This window comes from Syngnathoides biaculeatus, chromosome 9, assembly GCF_019802595.1.
Source record: "Syngnathoides biaculeatus isolate LvHL_M chromosome 9, ASM1980259v1, whole genome shotgun sequence".
Lineage (NCBI taxonomy): Eukaryota > Metazoa > Chordata > Actinopteri > Syngnathiformes > Syngnathidae > Syngnathoides > Syngnathoides biaculeatus.
Window position 1 is genome coordinate 24,412,058 of NC_084648.1, and position 18,086 is coordinate 24,430,143.

General features: G+C 43.3%; 1 protein-coding gene and 1 long non-coding RNA gene across 12 annotated transcripts in view; one reads left to right on the forward strand and one right to left on the reverse strand.

The window, feature by feature from the left end:
- glra3 (glycine receptor, alpha 3) overlaps positions 1–18,086 on the forward strand; it is a 135,627-nt gene that overhangs the window by 23,584 nt on the left and 93,957 nt on the right. For 10 of the 11 annotated variants that reach the window (XM_061830002.1, XM_061830006.1, XM_061829997.1 and 7 more), the window contains one exon: positions 1,345–1,412. In XM_061830002.1, the coding sequence (XP_061685986.1) occupies positions 1,345–1,412 (68 nt within the window). Of the gene's footprint in view, positions 1–313; positions 336–1,344; positions 1,413–18,086 lie in introns of those variants that run through there. The other variant, XM_061830009.1, reaches the window with a different exon arrangement.
- The window catches only part of LOC133506161 (uncharacterized), a 41,113-nt gene continuing 40,366 nt past the window's right edge, over positions 17,340–18,086 (reverse strand). The window contains exon 3 of the long non-coding RNA XR_009796414.1: positions 17,340–17,533. This is a non-coding gene — a long non-coding RNA (uncharacterized LOC133506161). The remainder of the gene's footprint in view (positions 17,534–18,086) is intronic.

The following is an 18,086-nucleotide window of genomic DNA, read 5'->3' on the forward strand; positions in this document are numbered from 1 at the left end:
GCAATGATTAGTAAGGGGGAAGTTAGAAAGGCACTGAACAGAATGAAAAAGGGAATGAAGGAAGCAAAAAATCGCGCGGATAACTGTTCTATAATGCAGCTCCAGTACAGCAGGCCATTGTGTACTCTTATTTCAGGCTCCATTCAGTATTTGCGGGGGTTACTTTCCTTACCCCCTCCACCCCACGAATCCCAAAAATCTGCGAATAATGTACTGTATTTTTGCAACATAAGATGCTCTAATAATTCTTAAATTTTCTCCAAATTGGACAGAATGCCTTATGTGTGCACCAGGTTCCATCCATCCATCCATCCATACTAACAGGGGAACTCTGGGTATGTAGTAGACGCTTACTGGGAACTCTCCCGGTCTCATAGTTCCCCTTCTTCTACATAGAGTGAGCTAAAATATGTTATATCCTAACTCTAACTTAACCTTAAAACAAAAGTTGATATAGATATCCACATATCCACAAGATATACACATTTTTGTACATTCGCTGTGTTCATCTTTCTGAGACATCCATAGCAAACATAACACTTGAATGGCACATGTTGAAGCACGGATGGGGATGTTTCAGAATGACCGTAAGTTGACAAAATGTATGCGCATGCACATTAATATACATGAATGCGCATTACTCATAAAGAGACTTTTCAGCACCCGGAGCTCTCTGACCATCTCACTGGGATACAGCTAGGGTCCTCAGAACTGTGAGACCAACACTTTACAGCTGTGCCACTGTGGCGCCCACCAAGTTCCAATATCCGTAAAAGCATGTGTTAGAATACATGTATGCTACTACAGGGTGTGGCTCACGAGGCAGTGAGGAACAATTGCAATTTTACATTTGTAAGCAGCAGAAACTTTCATTCCCCCACACATTGACAGTGTAGGCAAATCATTAGTCAACATGTTCACTCTCGCGGTGTCACATTAAAACTAATATAATCACACCATTGCAAACAGAATACCATAACTAGAAAATAATAAAACTAATGAAAAAATGACTGAAGAAATAATTGACACAAAACATGAACTTTAAATGCTATTTACATCCTAAGTAGTCCTGCAAAGTGTGCTGGTAACATTCGTGCCATGCTTTGAGTGCCACCTAGGAGAAAATTTAAAGACTTTTAAGTGCAACTTCTTGTCATGAAAATATAGTAAACTATAGGAATAAAATCATTTTGAGGGCAAAATCCACAAATATGCCTGGGCGTGAATGGTGAATCATGAATGTGCAAGGGAATACTGTACTGTACTGTACTGTACTGTAGTTGGAGTGTGTATAATGGTTTATTACATTACATCCATATAATAGGTCTAATTTTCCCTTTACAGGTCCTCCAGTCAATGTTTCCTGTAACATTTTCATCAACAGCTTTGGTTCCATTGCTGAAACCACTATGGTATGTACATTATAATGAACATGATTATTTCTACGGTGAATCCTCATTTATCCTGCGGGTAACATTTCAGACCGAGCAAAAACAAAGCATTAAAAAACCCATAAAAAACAAACAACAAAAAACAAATGTGAACTATTTTAGACACACAAACCTATTAAAATACACTTTGTGACTTATTCCTTTCGGTCTGTTTGCACTCTCTTTCTTCTATACAGTTTGTGTACTGTAAAAGTGAATTAAAACAAAAGATAATTAAACATTTTACTGTGTATTTTAACAAAAATTTACAAATATAAATATATTATAATGTCAGGTAACTAGTCTATTAGTTTAATACATGTAATGTCAAATTCCATTGACCAGTTAACGGACTTTAGCATAGATGTTGCAGTAATTGTGACTCTACTACTACTTATAATGTATTCTCTGCATGCTCTGTGGGAACAACTATTACTGTGGCCTTAAGGGACTCACAATCACACCTGGGGGCAATTTAGAGTGTCCAATTAATGTCGGCTGTTTTTGGAATGTGGGAGGAAACTTGAGTGCCCGGAGAAAATCCACACAGGCACGGGGAAAACATCCAAACGTCACACAGCCAGGTCCGGGATTGAACCCGGGACCTCAAAACTGTGAGGTCAATGCTTTCAGGGTGATCCACCGTGCTGCTGCTTTTAAAAAAAAAAACAGTTGAGGACCACTAAACAAGTGAAATAGTATTGCGCTGCAGATCATAAACAAGTCTGACAGAATAGCTTTGTATATGGATCAAAAAGGTGTTCAGTGCATTCTTTCAATAAGGGAGCTGTTGGGCTGTTCATTGCCCCTTGGGATTAGGTGCCTCCCTTTTGGAGGACAAAGCCCCCATCTACAGTGAAATGATGCCAATGCTTTTTTTTAATTCTTTGCTGAAAGTTTCTCATACACATGGAACCGTTTCAACCAAATATGTGTTTCCATACAAACATGAACAAAAAAATAGATGCCAGGGCACAAGTGGCACTGTAACACTGCCACAGCAAGTCACTCAAATAGAGAAGTTCATGCGATATAAACATCCATCAGTCACAATAATGCCAGGGAATGGGAAACAAACAAGAAAGGAGACCCATGGACTGAATGGCAATGATATAAAAGTTCTTCAAAACCTGAGCCCAGATCACCGTCAAGGTAAAAAAGATCCGACATGTTGATCTACCCGTGTTGTCGGCGCATGGTCAGAACTTGGACAAAAACTTCATTATCTCAGGAAAGATGGGTATGTCATGTACACATGACATCCTGAAGGCATCGTTTTGAGATCTACCATATCCTCTCTGGAACTGCGTTAAAAAAGACTGTTTTTTGTTTGAAATCAATGGAACGTGTGTCATTGTGAATGGGACCCAAGTTAGAAGCACGACTCAACCAAAATGGTTTCAGAAAGAAAGGAATTTATTTTTAATTGACTCAACAATTTATCATATTATCTTATCTTGCTAAATGATATAAGACTGAATATTGGCTCAGGAAAGGTGTCAATTTTGGTCTTGTTAGATCTTAGTGGGGTGGAGCACAATATACTGCTAAACAGGTTGGAAATGTGGGCAGATCTAAATGGAACAGTCCTTAGATGGTTCAGTTCCTACCTGGAAGAAAGGAACTAATGGTAATGACATATAGGGTCCCTCAAGGGTCAGTGCTTGGACCCCTCTGGTTCAATATGTCTATTCTACTTTGGGTCAAATTTTCCACAACTTTAGTTTTACTATCATCCAGATGACACGCAGTCATATGTAGCAGTGTCTCCAGATGACTATAGTTCAATTGAGGTGTTGTGCCACTGTCTAAAGGAGATCAATAACTTCTTCTTCTTCTTCTTCTTTTCCTTTCGGCTTGTCCCGTTAGGGGTCGCCACAGCGTGTCATCTTTTGCCATTTTAGCCTATCTCCTGCATCTTCCTCTCTAACCCCAACTGCCCTCATGTCTTCCCTCACCACATCCATAAACTCTCGCTCTTTTGCCTGGGAGCGCCATCCTCAGCATCCTTCTACCAATATACTCACTCTCTCGCCTCTGAACATGTCCAAACCATCGAAGTCTGCTCTCTCGAATCTTGTCTCCAAAACATCCAGCTTTGGCCGTCCCTCGAATGAGCTCATTTCTAATCCTATCCAACCTGGTCACTCCGAGCGAGAACCTCAACATCTTCATTTCTGCCACCTCCAGTTCAGCTTCCTGTTGTTTCTTCAGTGCCACCGTCTCTAATCCGTACATCATGGCCGGCCTCACCACTGTTTTGTAAACTTTGCCCTTCATCCTAGCAGACACTCTTCTGTCACATAACACACCAGACACCTTTCGCCAGCTGTTCCAACCTGCTTGGACCCGTTTCTTCACTTCCTGACCACACTCTCCATTGCTCTGTATTGTTGACCCCAAGTATTTGAAGTCGTCCACCCTCGCTATCTCTTCTCCCTGTAGCCTCACTCTTCCCCCTCTACTTTTCTCATTCACGCACATATATTCTGTTTTACTTCGGCTAATCTTCATTCCTCTCCTTTCCAGTGCATGTCTCCATCTTTCCAATTGTTCCTCTGCATGCTCCCTGCTTTCACTGCATATGACAATATCATCTGCGAACATCATGGTCCAAGGGGATTCCAGTCTAACCTCATCTGTCAGCCTATCCATTACCACTGCAAACAGGAAGGGGCTCAGAGCTGATCCCTGATGCAGTCCCACCTCCACCTTAAATTCCTCTGTCACACCTAAGGCACACCTCACCATTGTTCTGCTACCATCATACATGTCCTGTACTATTTTAACATACTTCTCTGCCACACCAGACTTACACATGCAGTACCACAGTTCCTCTCTTGGTACTCTGTCATAGGCTTTCTCTAGATCCACAAAGACACAATGTAGCTCCTTCTGACCTTCTCTGTACTTTTCCACGAGCATCCTCAAGGCAAATAATGCATCTGTGGTACTCTTTCTAGGCATGAAACCATACTGTTGCTCGCAGATACTTACTTCTGTCCTGAGTCTAGCCTCCACTACTCTTTCCCATAACTTCATTGTGTGGCTCATCAACTTTATTCCTCTATAGTTCCCACAGCTCTGAACATCCCCTTTGTTCTTAAAAATGGGAACTAGAACACTTTTCCTCCATTCTTCAGGCATCTTTTCGCCCGCTAGTATTCTGTTGAATAATTGGTCAAAAACTCCACAGCCATCTCTCCAAATTGCTTCCATAACTCTACCGGTATGTCATCAGGACCAACTGCCTTTCCATTTTTCATCCTTTGCAGTGCCTTTCTGACTTCCCCCTTAGTAATCATTTCCACTTCCTGGTCCTTCACTCTTGCCTCTTCAACTCTTCCTTCTCTCTCATTTTCTTCATTCATCAACTTCTCAAAGTATTCTTTCCATCTATTTAGTACACTACCGGCACCAGTCAACACATTTCCATCTCTATCCTTAATCACCCTTACCTGCTGCACATCCTTCCCATCTCTATCCCTCTGTCTGGCCAACCTGTAGAGATCCTTTTCTCCTTCTTTCGTGTCCAACCTGGTGTACATGTCTTCATATGCCTCTTGTTTAGCCTTTGCCACCTCTACCTTTGTCCTACGTCGCATCTCGATGTACTCCTTTCGCCTCTCCTCAGTCCTCTCAGTATCCCACTTCTTCTTCGCTAATCTCTTTCCTTGTATGACTCCCTGTATTTTGGGGTTCCACCACCAAGTCTCCTTCTCCCCTTTCCTACCAGATGACACACCAAGTACTCTCCTGCCTGTCTCTCTGATCACCTTGGCTGTCGTCGTCCAGTCTTCCGGGAGCTTCGGTTGTCCATCGAGAGCCTGTCTCACCTCTTTCCGGAAGGCCGCACAACATTCTTCCTTTCTCAGCTTCCACCACATGGTTCTCTGCTCTACCTTTGTCTTCTTAATCTTCCTACCCACCACCAGAATCATCCTACATACTACCATCCTATGCTGTCGAGCTACACTCTCCCCTACCACTATTTACAGTCAGTAACCTCCTTCAGATTACATCGTCTGCACAAAATATAATCTACCTGCGTGGTTCTACCTCCGCTCTTGTAGGTCACTATATGTTCCTCCCTCTTCTGGAAATAAGTGTTCACTACAGCCATCTCCATCCTTTTTGCAAAGTCCACCACCATCTGCCCTTCAAAGTTCCTTTCATGGATGCCGTACTTACCCATCACTTCTTCATCGCCCCTGTTTCCTTTACCAATATGTCCATTACAATCTGCACCAATCACAACTCTCTCGCTGTCTGGGATGCTCAGAACTACTTCATCTAGTTCCTTCCAGAATTTCTCTTTCAACTCTAGGTCACATCCTACCTGTGGTGCATAGCCGCTAACCACATTATACATAACACCCTCAATTTCAAATTTTAGTGTCATCACTCGATCTGATACTCTTTTCACCTCCAAGACATTCTTAGCCAGCTCTTCCTTTAAAATAACCCCTACTCCATTTCTCTTCCCATCTACTCCGTGGTAGAATAATTTAAACCCTGCTCCCAAACTTCTAGCCTTACTACCTTTCCACCTGCTCTCTTGGATGCACAGAATATCAACCTTTCTCCTAATCATCATGTCAACCAACTCCTGTGCTTTTCCTGTCATAGTCCCAACATTCAAAGTCCCTACACTCAGTTGTAGGCTCTGTGCATTCCTCTTTTTCTTCTGACGGTGGATCCGGTTTCCTCCTCTTCTTTGTCTTCGACCCACAGTAGCTGAATTTCCACCGACGCCCTGCAGGTTAGCAGTGCCGGGGGCGGGCGTTGTTAACCCGGGCCACGACCGATCCGGTATGGGATTCTTTAGATGAACGCTCATATTTGTTTGGCACAGTTTTTACGCCGGATGCCCTTCCTGATGCAACCCTCTGCATTTATCCGGGCTTGGGACCGGCCTACAGATTGCACTGGTTTGTGCCCCCATAGGGCTGCATTAAGGAGATAAATAACTTGATGACCCAAAATTTCCTTAAACTGAACCACAACAAATCTGAGATAATTGTTTTTGGCAATAAAGAAAAAAGGTTTTCTGCTCATAAATACCTGCACTCACTATCTTTAAAAAGCAAAGACCAAGTCCGAAACATTAGTGTTCTGATAGCTTCTGACCTGACCTTCGACATTCATATCAAATCAATTACAAAAACTGCATTTTACCATAAGAACATATCTACAATGAAGGCTTGCATTTGTCAAGAAGCCAAGGAAAAGCTCATCTGTGTTTTTTTTTTTTTCTCAAGTAGACTTGACTATTGTAATTTTCTTCTGACTGGGATCCTCAAAAAGAGCATTAAATAGCTGCAGCTCAGGTTATGACCAGAACAAAGAGGTCAGAGCACATATCGCCAATTCTAAAGTCCTTAAACTGGCTTCCAGTCAGTTTTAGAATATATTTTAAAGTTCTGCTACTGATGTATAAATCACTAAATGGTTTACATCCTAAATTCATGAAAGAAATTATATTGGAGTAGAAACACATTAGGTCTGAAATTGACTGATACAGATTAAATAGTGGATTGCAGTCCAAAGCAAACACGTTGAAGCAGCATCTAGCAATTATCCTGCAAAAAAATGGAATAGGATGCCAACAGAGGTGACATCAGCCCCAAGTGTGTGTTTTCAAATCCAGATTAAAAACTCTTCTTTTTTTTCTCATGTGTTTTAGAATACTTCCAATTGTCAATGATATTTCTTACACTAAAAACTGTTTTAATTGTACTTGTTATTTTCAAATATTTTTTTATTTTTGGATTTGAATAATTTTTAATCATTTAAAGGGCACTCAGTTACCTTGTGTATAAAATGCGCTACTCAAATAAATTGCTTTGCTTTGCTCTAGAGTATTAATTAGAGTGATAGTCCAGTGGAATGACAATTGTCCAAAGGCTGTAAAAGTTTTAGGAGTCTATTCAGTTTGTAGTGATGAGTCATGCTATAGTCTGTCGTATAAAATAATACTGATTGGCGCAGCAAGGTGTGACAACAGCAACCCAAGGCAGAAAAGTGGCCGCATGTTGCAGTGTTTGCTATAGTTATATTCAGTATATAGCACATTTCATACGCAAGGTAACTCAATGTGCTTTTCATGATTTAAAAAAAAAAAACGAACACCAAAAAGCTTGAAAACATTTAAAACAAAGGAAAACAGTACAAAGGACCTTTCCGACTGACGATCTTGAGCTCCGCCTCCCTTAGCTACAGTTGCCATGCCTCGCAATCTTCCAAAATGGTGACTGAACATAATAGGTTTGAACTGGATCCTCTGTCGCATATTCCAGATAATATTGGGGTATTTATTTTGCCAAATGGATCAGACTTGTCCAAGAGAGCTCTACAGAGAAGTCTCAACTATTTCAAGCAAGGATATGTACACGGAATTAAGAGTTTGGTCGGAGCAGGACTCAATGTCAGAGTTACAGCGAAAGTTGGCAATCAATGCAAAAAAGTTTGACGCCTCACAAACTTCATATTGAAATCCAACAGGATAAAATTGTGGAATCGTACTGCGGATGTAATTTAGGGTGAGTACTTTTACTTGGAAAGATCACGAGTAATATCATTGTAGTCTTTATAAGTGAGTGGGTGTATTCGTTTGACTTGGCTAATTATGGAACCGAGTTCTCTATTTTAAAAGTCCGATGAGATACAAATGGGCAAATAGACATTTCTCTTGCATGACGGGGCGAATTTACCTATCACTAACCCGACTCGTTGGCATAAAATATTTCACACTTCATTCAGCAGGTCAGTGATACACTTACAGTGAAAGTTGTTCTCCTGCAAAGTATAAAGCACTGATAATAATGAAATCAAACTCAGAGAAGATACTTCTCCCTGACTTACCTTCAAGCATACAGCCTTGTGTTTGTTATTGTCCACACTGAGTTGTACGCACGCTCTTTCGGGAGCCTTAATCCATCGTAGACACTTCATCAACTCAGTTTTAGGCTTTGGAAAATGAATCAACCAGGCCCCTTGTAACCTTGTCTGATATCTTTCATCAGAATTGCACATTCCCAAAGCGCATCTGAGGACCATTTTGTTTGTAACATTAACTTTTCCAACCTTATGCGACCGATAACCAGCATTGCTTGTGGGAGACGATGACAAGAGGGGCGGTTCGAGCCAGGGTTTAAGACAATGCGGCTATCTGATTGGCTATTATTGTACGAGTGATTGACAGGTCAGAAAGATCCACAGACAACTGACAGGTGTCGGGGCGTGGCCTGGCCTTTGCGCATCGGCCTCTGGCAGCAGCTCCTGACCTCTGCCTTGTTAACGCTAAGAATGCCAGGCATATAAGCCTTGTTTTTTTTATTGTTAGTTGCCAGTTTTTTGTGGTTGACACTGCAGCATTGTGAGTACACAACCTTCTTGTTATAGTATCTCCCTCGTTACAGCGTTTCTGTGCCACTAGTCAAGTCTTATTCATGTTTCAAGTTGTGCCTCATAGTTATCAGACCTCATTTCTGGATTTTTTGACTTTACCTTTTTACTGTGTTTTTTGTGCTTCTCCCTTTTTGGATTGCTCACCTGTGTATGACCTCTGCAATAATTAAACTACCCTCGAAAATAATGTCACTGCCTCAGAGTCCTGCATTTGGGTCCTACCCCATGTCGCTTGCTTGTGACAGTACGAACTGGCCAGAACAGCACCCACCAGGAAAAACGCAGTGTCGCCGGTCATACTGCTGGTCTACCTTCCAGCACACTCAACCTGCCGACTAAGTGTCCCCTATCCGAGCGGGCTCCCTCATTTTGTTGTCTCCTACCTTGTCACCTGCCCCGCCCACATGTTATAATTATCCTCCATGCCCAACCCATTCACTGCCATATGTCTTTTTTAGACTTGGATTTTTCTGATTTTGAGGAGGACCTCGACTTATATGACCACCTACCGGATTCTGACTTTGATACCGATTTTGGTTTTTCCCTCCCTATTTTTAGTCCCAGTCAATTTGTGTCACCTCTTGACCATGCATCAGTGGTGCTCGACCAGCAGCAGCATCTGCCATCACCCGACCACCTCTCTGTGGTGCTCGACCAGCAGCATCAGCGGCCGTCTCTCGACCACACCTCGGCGGTGCTTGACCGGCAGCAGCATCCGCCGCCTCTTCACCTCTTGGTGGGCAGCTGTCACCTGCTCCTGAATGGTTTCTGCTTTGCTATTGGGACCCCCCTCGTGGACGTCCGCCTGAGTCAACCCGTTGGGACCCTGGTGCTTGGCATCCTAGACGACCTCCTGAACTGCTCAGCCCAGTTCCTTGCTTTGGGTGGATTGGCAGCCACCAGACAGACTGGGGGGATCCTGCCCGCTCTTGTCCGAGTTGGAGTAGTGTGCAAGTCTTTAAGGGTGGGTAGGGTGGTGTGGACAATCCATTCAGAAGTTTTGATTGTCAGATGCAGTTGGAGTTTGTCCTTTTTAGTAGCAGCCCTGAACCAGAATGTGATAGAGGATGGACAATGGATGCTGTTTTAATGGGCCTTTCCGACCTGTCAATCACTCGTACAATAATAGCCCATTAGATAGCTGCATTGTCTTCACCCCTGGCTTGACCCGCCCCTTTTGTCGTCATTTCCCACAAGCAATGCTGGTTATCGGTTGCGTGTGGTTGGAAAAGTTAATGCTACGAACAAAATGGTCCTCAGATGCGCTTGGGGAACGTGCAATTCTGATGAAAGATATCCGGCTAGGTTACAAGGGAGCTGGTGGATTCATTTTCCAAAGCCTAAAACACAGTTGAGGAAGTGTCTACGATGGATTAAGACTCGCGGTAGAGTGCACGTACAACTTGTGTGTGGACAACAACAAATCCAAGGCTGTATGTTCAAAGGTAAGTAAGGGAGAAGTATCTTCTTTGAGTTTGATTTCATTATTATCAGTGCTTTATACATTGCAGGAGAACAACTTTCACTTTGTTAGTGTATCACTGACCTGCTTCATGAAGTGTGTAAAGTTTTATGCTGACGAGTCGGGTTCGTAAAACGTAAATGTGCGATGTCATGCAAGAGAAATGTCTATTTTCCTATTCGTATCACATCGGACTTTTTAGACAGAAAACTGGAATACACCTGCTCACTTATAAAGACTACAATGATATTACTCATGATCTTTCCAGGTAAAAAGTACTCACCCTGATTTACACCCTCAGTACAATTTCACAATTTTATCCTGTTGGATTTCAATATGAAGTTTGTGAGGCGTCGAACTTTTTTGCATCGATCGCCAACGTTTCACTGTAACTCTGACATTGAGTCCTGCTCCGACCAAAATCTTAATTCTGTGTACATACCATTGCAAGAAATAGTTGAGACCCCTCTTAAGAACTCTCTTCGACAAGTCCGACGCTTATGGCAAAATAAATACCCCAATATTATCTGGAATACGTGATAGAGGATCCATTTCAAACCTGTTATGTTCAGTCGTCATTTTGGAAGCTTGTGGGGCATGGCAACTCTAGCTAAGGAGGGGCGGAAGTGACGATCGCCAGTCAGAAAGGTCCATTGTCCTTCATTCTTGTTAGTTTGTTTGTTCTGTTCTTCGTACTCAATATGTATGTCGTACTACCAGAGACAAATTCCTTGTGTCTTGTAACATATTTGGCCAATAAACTGATTCAATCAACCTACCACATGGGATGTGGGAAGAATTCTGAGTACCCAGAGAACGCCCACGCAATTGTGAGGCAGATGTGCTAACCAATTGTTCACTGTGCCGCCTAAAACAGTAAACAATGCAAGTAAAGAAAACATTAAAACTGGGGGATGATTTCTGTTGGCAGCTTATTCCATTTCTGTGCATCATAAACTAAATGCTGGTTGACCATGTTTGCTTTGGATTCCGTGCTCCACGATGTGACCTCAGTCTGTCGATTTCAGAGCCAGTCTGTGTTTATATTCCATAAACATTCAAAAACTTTCGTGCATTTAGGACGTAAACCGCTTAGTGATTCATAGACTAGTAGAAAAACTTAAAAACCTATTCTAAAGCCGACTGTGCGTCATTGTAAAGAGTTTAGAATTCAAGTAATATGCTCTGATGTCTTTGTTCTTTTCACCATCCGAGCCATAGCATTCTGAATGAATTGCAGCTGTTTCATGCGCTTTTGGCGAGTCGAGTCAGAGGACCAGTCAATGGTCAAGTATACTTGAGATAAAGCTTGGAATAGCTTGTCCTGCTTTGCTTCCCACATGCAAGCCTTCTTTCTGTAAATGTTCTGCAAATGGTAGACATCAGTTTTAGTAATTGATTTGATATAACTGGTCAGATTGGAATCTATCAGTCCACCAAGGTTTCAGATTTGGTCTTTCTTTTTTAATGGGAGTGATTCCAGGTATTTACTATCTCTTTTCTGTATTGCCAAAAACATTTAAGTAAAGTTCAAGAAATTTCTGAGTTTATTAAAAGTAACTCAACAATCTTGGCAATGAAAGAGAAATTTGAGATGCGTCTCGAGCTTGCTCACATTGAAGGGTCCAGCGTTTGTATTTTTCTATTTTTTATTTTTCAAGAAGAGGCTCAATGGAAGCTACTTTAAAAGCTTTAGGAAACTCGCTTGGCTGAAGTGAGCAGTTGAGTGTTTCCTGAAAATCAGCTAGCAAAGATTTTACAACAGCTTTGAAATAGACAGATCCTGTTGAATCAGGACAACCTATTGATTTCGGTTCCCAAAATGGCTTCTATACAGTTTTTTGGTCAACTATTTTTTCCTGGGTATCTTCAGATGTAGTATAATTTTATCATACTGCTGATTTGTGCTGATATTTAAACTGATTCATTCTATTTTTACTATAGCTGTTATGATCAGATATTGATGTGATTTAGAATCACACACAGATTGAAAGGATTGTGGTGACAGGTCTACTTAGGATGTATCCTTGGGGTGTATTGCCACGTCATCAAGGTGAGGAATGTGCAGCAGGCGGTGACATGAACAGGTGGCTGTCTGGTGGGTGTGGAGGAGGAAGTAAGCATGGCATGGAGAATGGAGGGAGCACTAAGGAGAAGGAAAACACTGACGAGGGAATCTGAATTACTGTTTCATTCGTGAAAGTTTTTTTTTTTTTTTTCAGAAGAACAAATCTTTTTAGTGAATGAACTGAACAGAATCAGTTTATGAAATTCAATCTCTTTTTACTTGGCCACCGCCATGAGGCGTGCGAGTCGCCTGGGAATGGAGACAGAACTGTTGACGCGTTCTGTCACTCACTTCTGAATATTTGGCGAATGACCAGTAAGGTGCCATCGTACAGGTGGGGGCGGGACTGATTAGTGATTTGTTAGGAATGTCACCACTTGGGCGAATGACCAATGAGGAGCCAGTTCTAGGCAGTGTCAAGCAGGCAGGGGAAGGACTTAAGTAAACAGTGATTTTTTTTTTCCTCCCTCCTCGAGCCATCACCTTATCATGGTGGAGCGGTTTGTGTGTCTTGATAATCCTAGGAGCTAAGTTGTCTGGGGTTTCATGCCCCTCGTAGGGCAAACAGGTCCCAGGTGAGGAACCAGACAAAGTACGACTCCAAAACCCCGATGATGACTACAAAAATTGGATCTTGGTTTCCCTTGCCCAGACGTGGGTCACTGGGGCCCCACTCTGGAGCCAGGCCTGGAGGTGGGGCTCGAAGGTGAGCACTTGGTGGCCAGAGGAGGGATCACACTCCTCAGCCTCCCCAGTACAGTCTACTCAGGGGTACTGGAGAGGAGGGTCCGTCGGGAAGTCGAGTCTCAGATTCAGGAGGAGCAATGTGGTTTTCGTCCTGGCCGTTGAAGAGTGGAGGTTGCATGGGAGTTCACCCAACCAGTCTACATGTGTTTTGTGGACTTGGCGAAGGCATTCGACTATGTCCCTCGGGAAGTCCTGTGGGGGGTTCTTCGAGAGTATGGGGTACCGAATCCCCTGATACCAGCTGTTCGGTCCCTGTAAGACCGCTGTCAGAGTTTATCCGCATTTCCGGCAATAAGTCGGACTCATTTCCAAGTATCTTGGTCTTCTTCATGAGTGAGGGAAGAATGGAGCGGGAGATCGACAGACGAATTGGTGCAGCATCTGCAGTGATGTGGACTTTGTATTGGTCCGTTGTGGTGAAGAGGGAGCGAAGTCGAAAGGCGAAGCTCTCAATTTACCAGTCAATCTACGTTCCTACCCTCACCTATGGGCATGAGCTGTGGGTCGTGACCTAAAGAACAAGATCCCGGACACAAGCGGCCAAAATGAGTTTCCTCCACAGGGTGTTTCGGGCTCTCCCTTAGAGATAGGGTGAGAAGCAAGGTCATCGGAGGGTCTCAGTGTCGAGCTGCTACTCCTCCGCATTGTGAGCAGCCAGATGAGGTGGCTAGGGCATCTGGTTCGGATGCCTCCTGGATGTCTCCCTGGTGAGGTGTTCAGAGCACGTCCTACTGGAAAGAGACCGTGAGGACGACCCAGGGCATGATGGAGAGACTATGTCTCTTGGCTGGCTTGGGAACACCTCGGGATCCCTCCAGAAGAGCTGGAAGAAGTGGCTGGGGAAAGGGAAGGCTGGGTATCCCTGCTGAAGCGACTTCCCCCATGACCTGACCCGGAAAAGCGGTAGATAATTTATGGATGGATGATTTCTTTTCCATTGAGTGATTCCTTCATTTGTGAGGCGATAAGGCACAATGTGTGATTCATTTGTCAGGGAAACGACTTACTGCGCAGTGAGCAAACTCATGAGTGATTTATCTGTCTCTCATTCCTTCAAGCTAACAAGTAATTTTGAGTCAGTCAGGTGGTTCGGACGGTTTGGGCACGTGTGGGAGGAGAATGGAGCTCTCTACCCCCACACCAGCCAGTTACTTCGCCCCGCATGACTCCTCCTGAGTACACTCCATATGGTCATACATACTGTCGTGGAGTCTGTTAGTCAGAAGTGATCTGCATATCCTCAAAATATGGCAACAAACGATAGGGTAATATTGATCGGTCACTTCAGTCAATTATGAGATGTTCTCTTCTGCGAAAAGAGCTTCCAAGTCAGAAGGGGCATCGTAAAAATACGAAAATCTCTGTTGTTCGTCTCCCATAACAAGTGCCACAGCGTCTTCTCAATGGAGACTGTCCTAGTGTGACAACTGTAAATCACGTAGCAGGCAATGTACCAAAGGGGTGCCAAGTGAGACTTCTGCAACTTTGCGCATGAATGATACGCTCTGGGCCCATTATTTTTTCCCGTATAGACATTGAAGTGACTAGGCGGCACGGTGGTTCAGCGGGAAAGCATTGGCCTCACAGTCTGAGGTCCCGGGTTTAATCCCAGACCCGTCTGTGTGGAGTTTGCATGTTCTCCCCGTGCCTGCATGGGTTTTCTTCAGGCAATCTGGTTTCCTCCCAAATCCCAAAAACATGCATTGATTGGACACTCTAAATTGCCCCTAAGTGTGATTGTGAGTGCGGCTGTTTGTCTCTATGTGCCCTGCAATTGGGTGGAAACCAGTCCCAAAAAGTCGCAAAATCTCACAATACTAGGCCGCGGTCATCCTCTCCTTAAAGGGGAAACCCAGTGCTTTCATTAAGACTGTATCTAATAGGTTATGTAATATGTACCCTATTTTTACAATGTGATGTTAAATCCGCTCTCATTTAATGGTGTTTTGAGAAGATTTTTATCGACAATTACGAATTTTCAGGGGCGCTGCCATTTTTGCGAGTCACATGACCTATGTAGGCGTACGTGACATGTACCGTACCGTTCCAAACGCCGGATTACATGGGACACCATTATGCCCAGCGCTGATTTCTCAGATTTATCCGCATCTGATGAAGAAATAGCAGTATCGATTGATCGGGAAGACGGAGGAATACTTCCATACAGATTTGAACCTGTGGCTGTAATTAATGTTGAATATTCGGATGGTTCTTCGGGCGGAATGATGCGGAGTCTCACTACTCGAAGGCCTACGCGCAACATAAGTGCGAAAACAAAGGCCCCCGAGAGCTCCGGGCCGGCAGCCGGGGATGGTTTTTGGACGGGAATGACGCGGAGGCTGATGAGCGAACTCCAGTGGCGGCCGCAAGCTGAGGTTTCAGGCGGTGTCAAAATAGGGTACATATTACTTGACCTATTGGATACACTGTTCATGCAAAACACTGAATTTCTCCTTGAATACAGTGCAATCATCCTGTCCCATGTGCAGAAAAACACCCCGAGAGCATAATGCTACCACCCCCATGCTTCACAGTAAGGATGGTGTTATTGGGAAAAACCTACGATGAAAATTTCAGGCCTTTGTTTTCGCACATATGTTGCGCGTAGGCCTTCGAGTAGTGAGACTCCGCATCATTCCGCCCAAAGAACCATCCAAATATTCAACATTAAACCCAACGTACAGGCACTGAGCCTGGGGTTAATAAGTATACCCACACCTGCTAGTACCCTCTCAAACTGGGCAACTCCAGAGTGGAGCAGAGTCCAATGCATCTCAAAAGGACAGGTACCAGAGCCAAACCGATGTGTGGAGACGTGTCTGGCTATATCTTTGGCTCCTTCCTTGTCACAGAGGTGGCATTTCATATCCCTAGGGCTTTTTTTGTAGCCAAGGATCAGATAGCCAAGGTCCCCACCTTCGGCTACCACCCAGCTCACGTTGCACCCAATGCCTACAGGTGGTGAGCCCGTGGGAAATGGGACCCATGTTACCGTTTCGAGCTGTGCCCAGCCTAGCCCATCGGGTGCAGGCCCAGCTACAGGCATTTGCCCTCGAGCCCCACCTCCAGGCCTGGCTCCAGAGGGGGGGCCCTAGTGACCCACGTCCGGGCAAGCGAAATGCAATATTTGTATTCGTTATAGGGATTATGTAGTCGTACTTTGTCTGGTCCCTCTCCTAGGACATTTTTCCCATGAGTGACCCTACCAGGGTTGTGAAGCCTCAGACAACTTAGCTCCTAAAATCATCGGGTTACACAAACCCCTCCACAACAATAAGGAGGGGACTCATTGGTCATTTGCTGAATAAGAAGTGAGTGACACAATGCTTCAACTGTTCCTTTCCTACTCTTAGGCATCTCGCTCGCCTCACATTGGCGGGCAGCGGCCAAGCAAAAAGAAGGAATCATAAACTAATTCACTTAATTTCATGCAGTACAAATATTCTTCTTAACTAATCATTTGCGATTGTAACAAACACTGTAACACTAACATACATACAGTGTGAAGGAGTATGGATATATATTTAGTGAAAGAGTACCTCATGAAACATGATCACATTGACCACAGACCAGTGAGATTTTCTAGTGCATTGTGGTAGTCAGGAAGAGAAACCCAACTGTGTTTAATTTCAATATTCTTATATAAGGAGAAAACCTGTAAAATTTGGTGTGGAGAGCACAGACCTCTGCCAGGTCACACCAGTTAAAGAAATGGTTTGTATAAATGTTTGAATATGAGTGTCAGCAAGATGATCTGATTTCAAACTCGCAAGTGAGAGTAATGTAGAATGATCACTCATTTTTCGCAGTTAATTGGAACCAGAACCACCCTCAAAAAGTGGAAAAACCGCAAAGTAGCGGGTGTTGTATGTTTATGTGGGTACCAGAATGTTTAAAAATATGTAAACAGTATTTGTACTTTGCATATTTGAGACAAAAACAGCTATTACGGTAAATTTTTAATTATAAAACTTTATAAATATGTACAGTATTATAAATTAGTAATATAAATATAAACGATTAAACACTTACTGTTTTATATTACTGTATAGTTACCATTCATCACTTCGAGACTTCTGCTGGAACCGCCTTGTAGGTACCCAAATATTTAATCAACAGTACAGCATTTATACTTTGCATAATTGCACCAAAAATTACAACAGTAAAAAAAAGTCTAGTTAAACAATAACAATAAAATGACATTTTTATTGCTGTACAGAAATTCACAAACAAAGCAAACTCATGTTCTCGTGTAGCACCGAATGTGACGTCACTTCCAGTGCGGCCCTTTCACATCACTTCTGTTTTGATGGGGTGGCGCCCCCTCCTCGACAAGAGGAACTTTTGCTCCCACCGTCTACGGCCCGTTCTGGCCATAGCCCCATGAATCACTTTTTTTTATTTCCTTTGGATGGTCTGAAACATAACAAATGCAGCAAATGTGATCAATAAAACAACCGTGAGTCGATAAGCAAAGCAACCATAAGCAAACGCAAGTCAATGTACACATATTAAGCATACCAAAAGAGCATTAAAAGCAAAACAAGAGAGCAAATATGAGATAACTATATGTACAATTCATCCATTTAATCCAACACACTGTACAAGGACATAACCCCGTCAACACAATTGCTTAACTTGACAGCTTGTACCATATTGTCACACAATTTTGAAATTTTTCAAACCAACCTTTGCTTGGCAAAAAAACTCATCCTCGAGGGTGTGAATACATGATTGCAGCTGCAGGTTCATCATCAGACATTTCACTTCTTTATTAAACGTTCTTAAAGTGGTTTTGGCTGCGACAAGAGCCGATCTGGCCCCCCCCTTCTAAAAGTAATCGAGTATATGCTGTAAGCCGATCAGTCTTTGTTTTTTTCCTTTGAGGCGGGACCCACAATACACTGAAGCCGCAATCGGTGAAGTGCTAAGTAGAGAGGGATTACTGTACCAAAGAGTTAACGTTGGA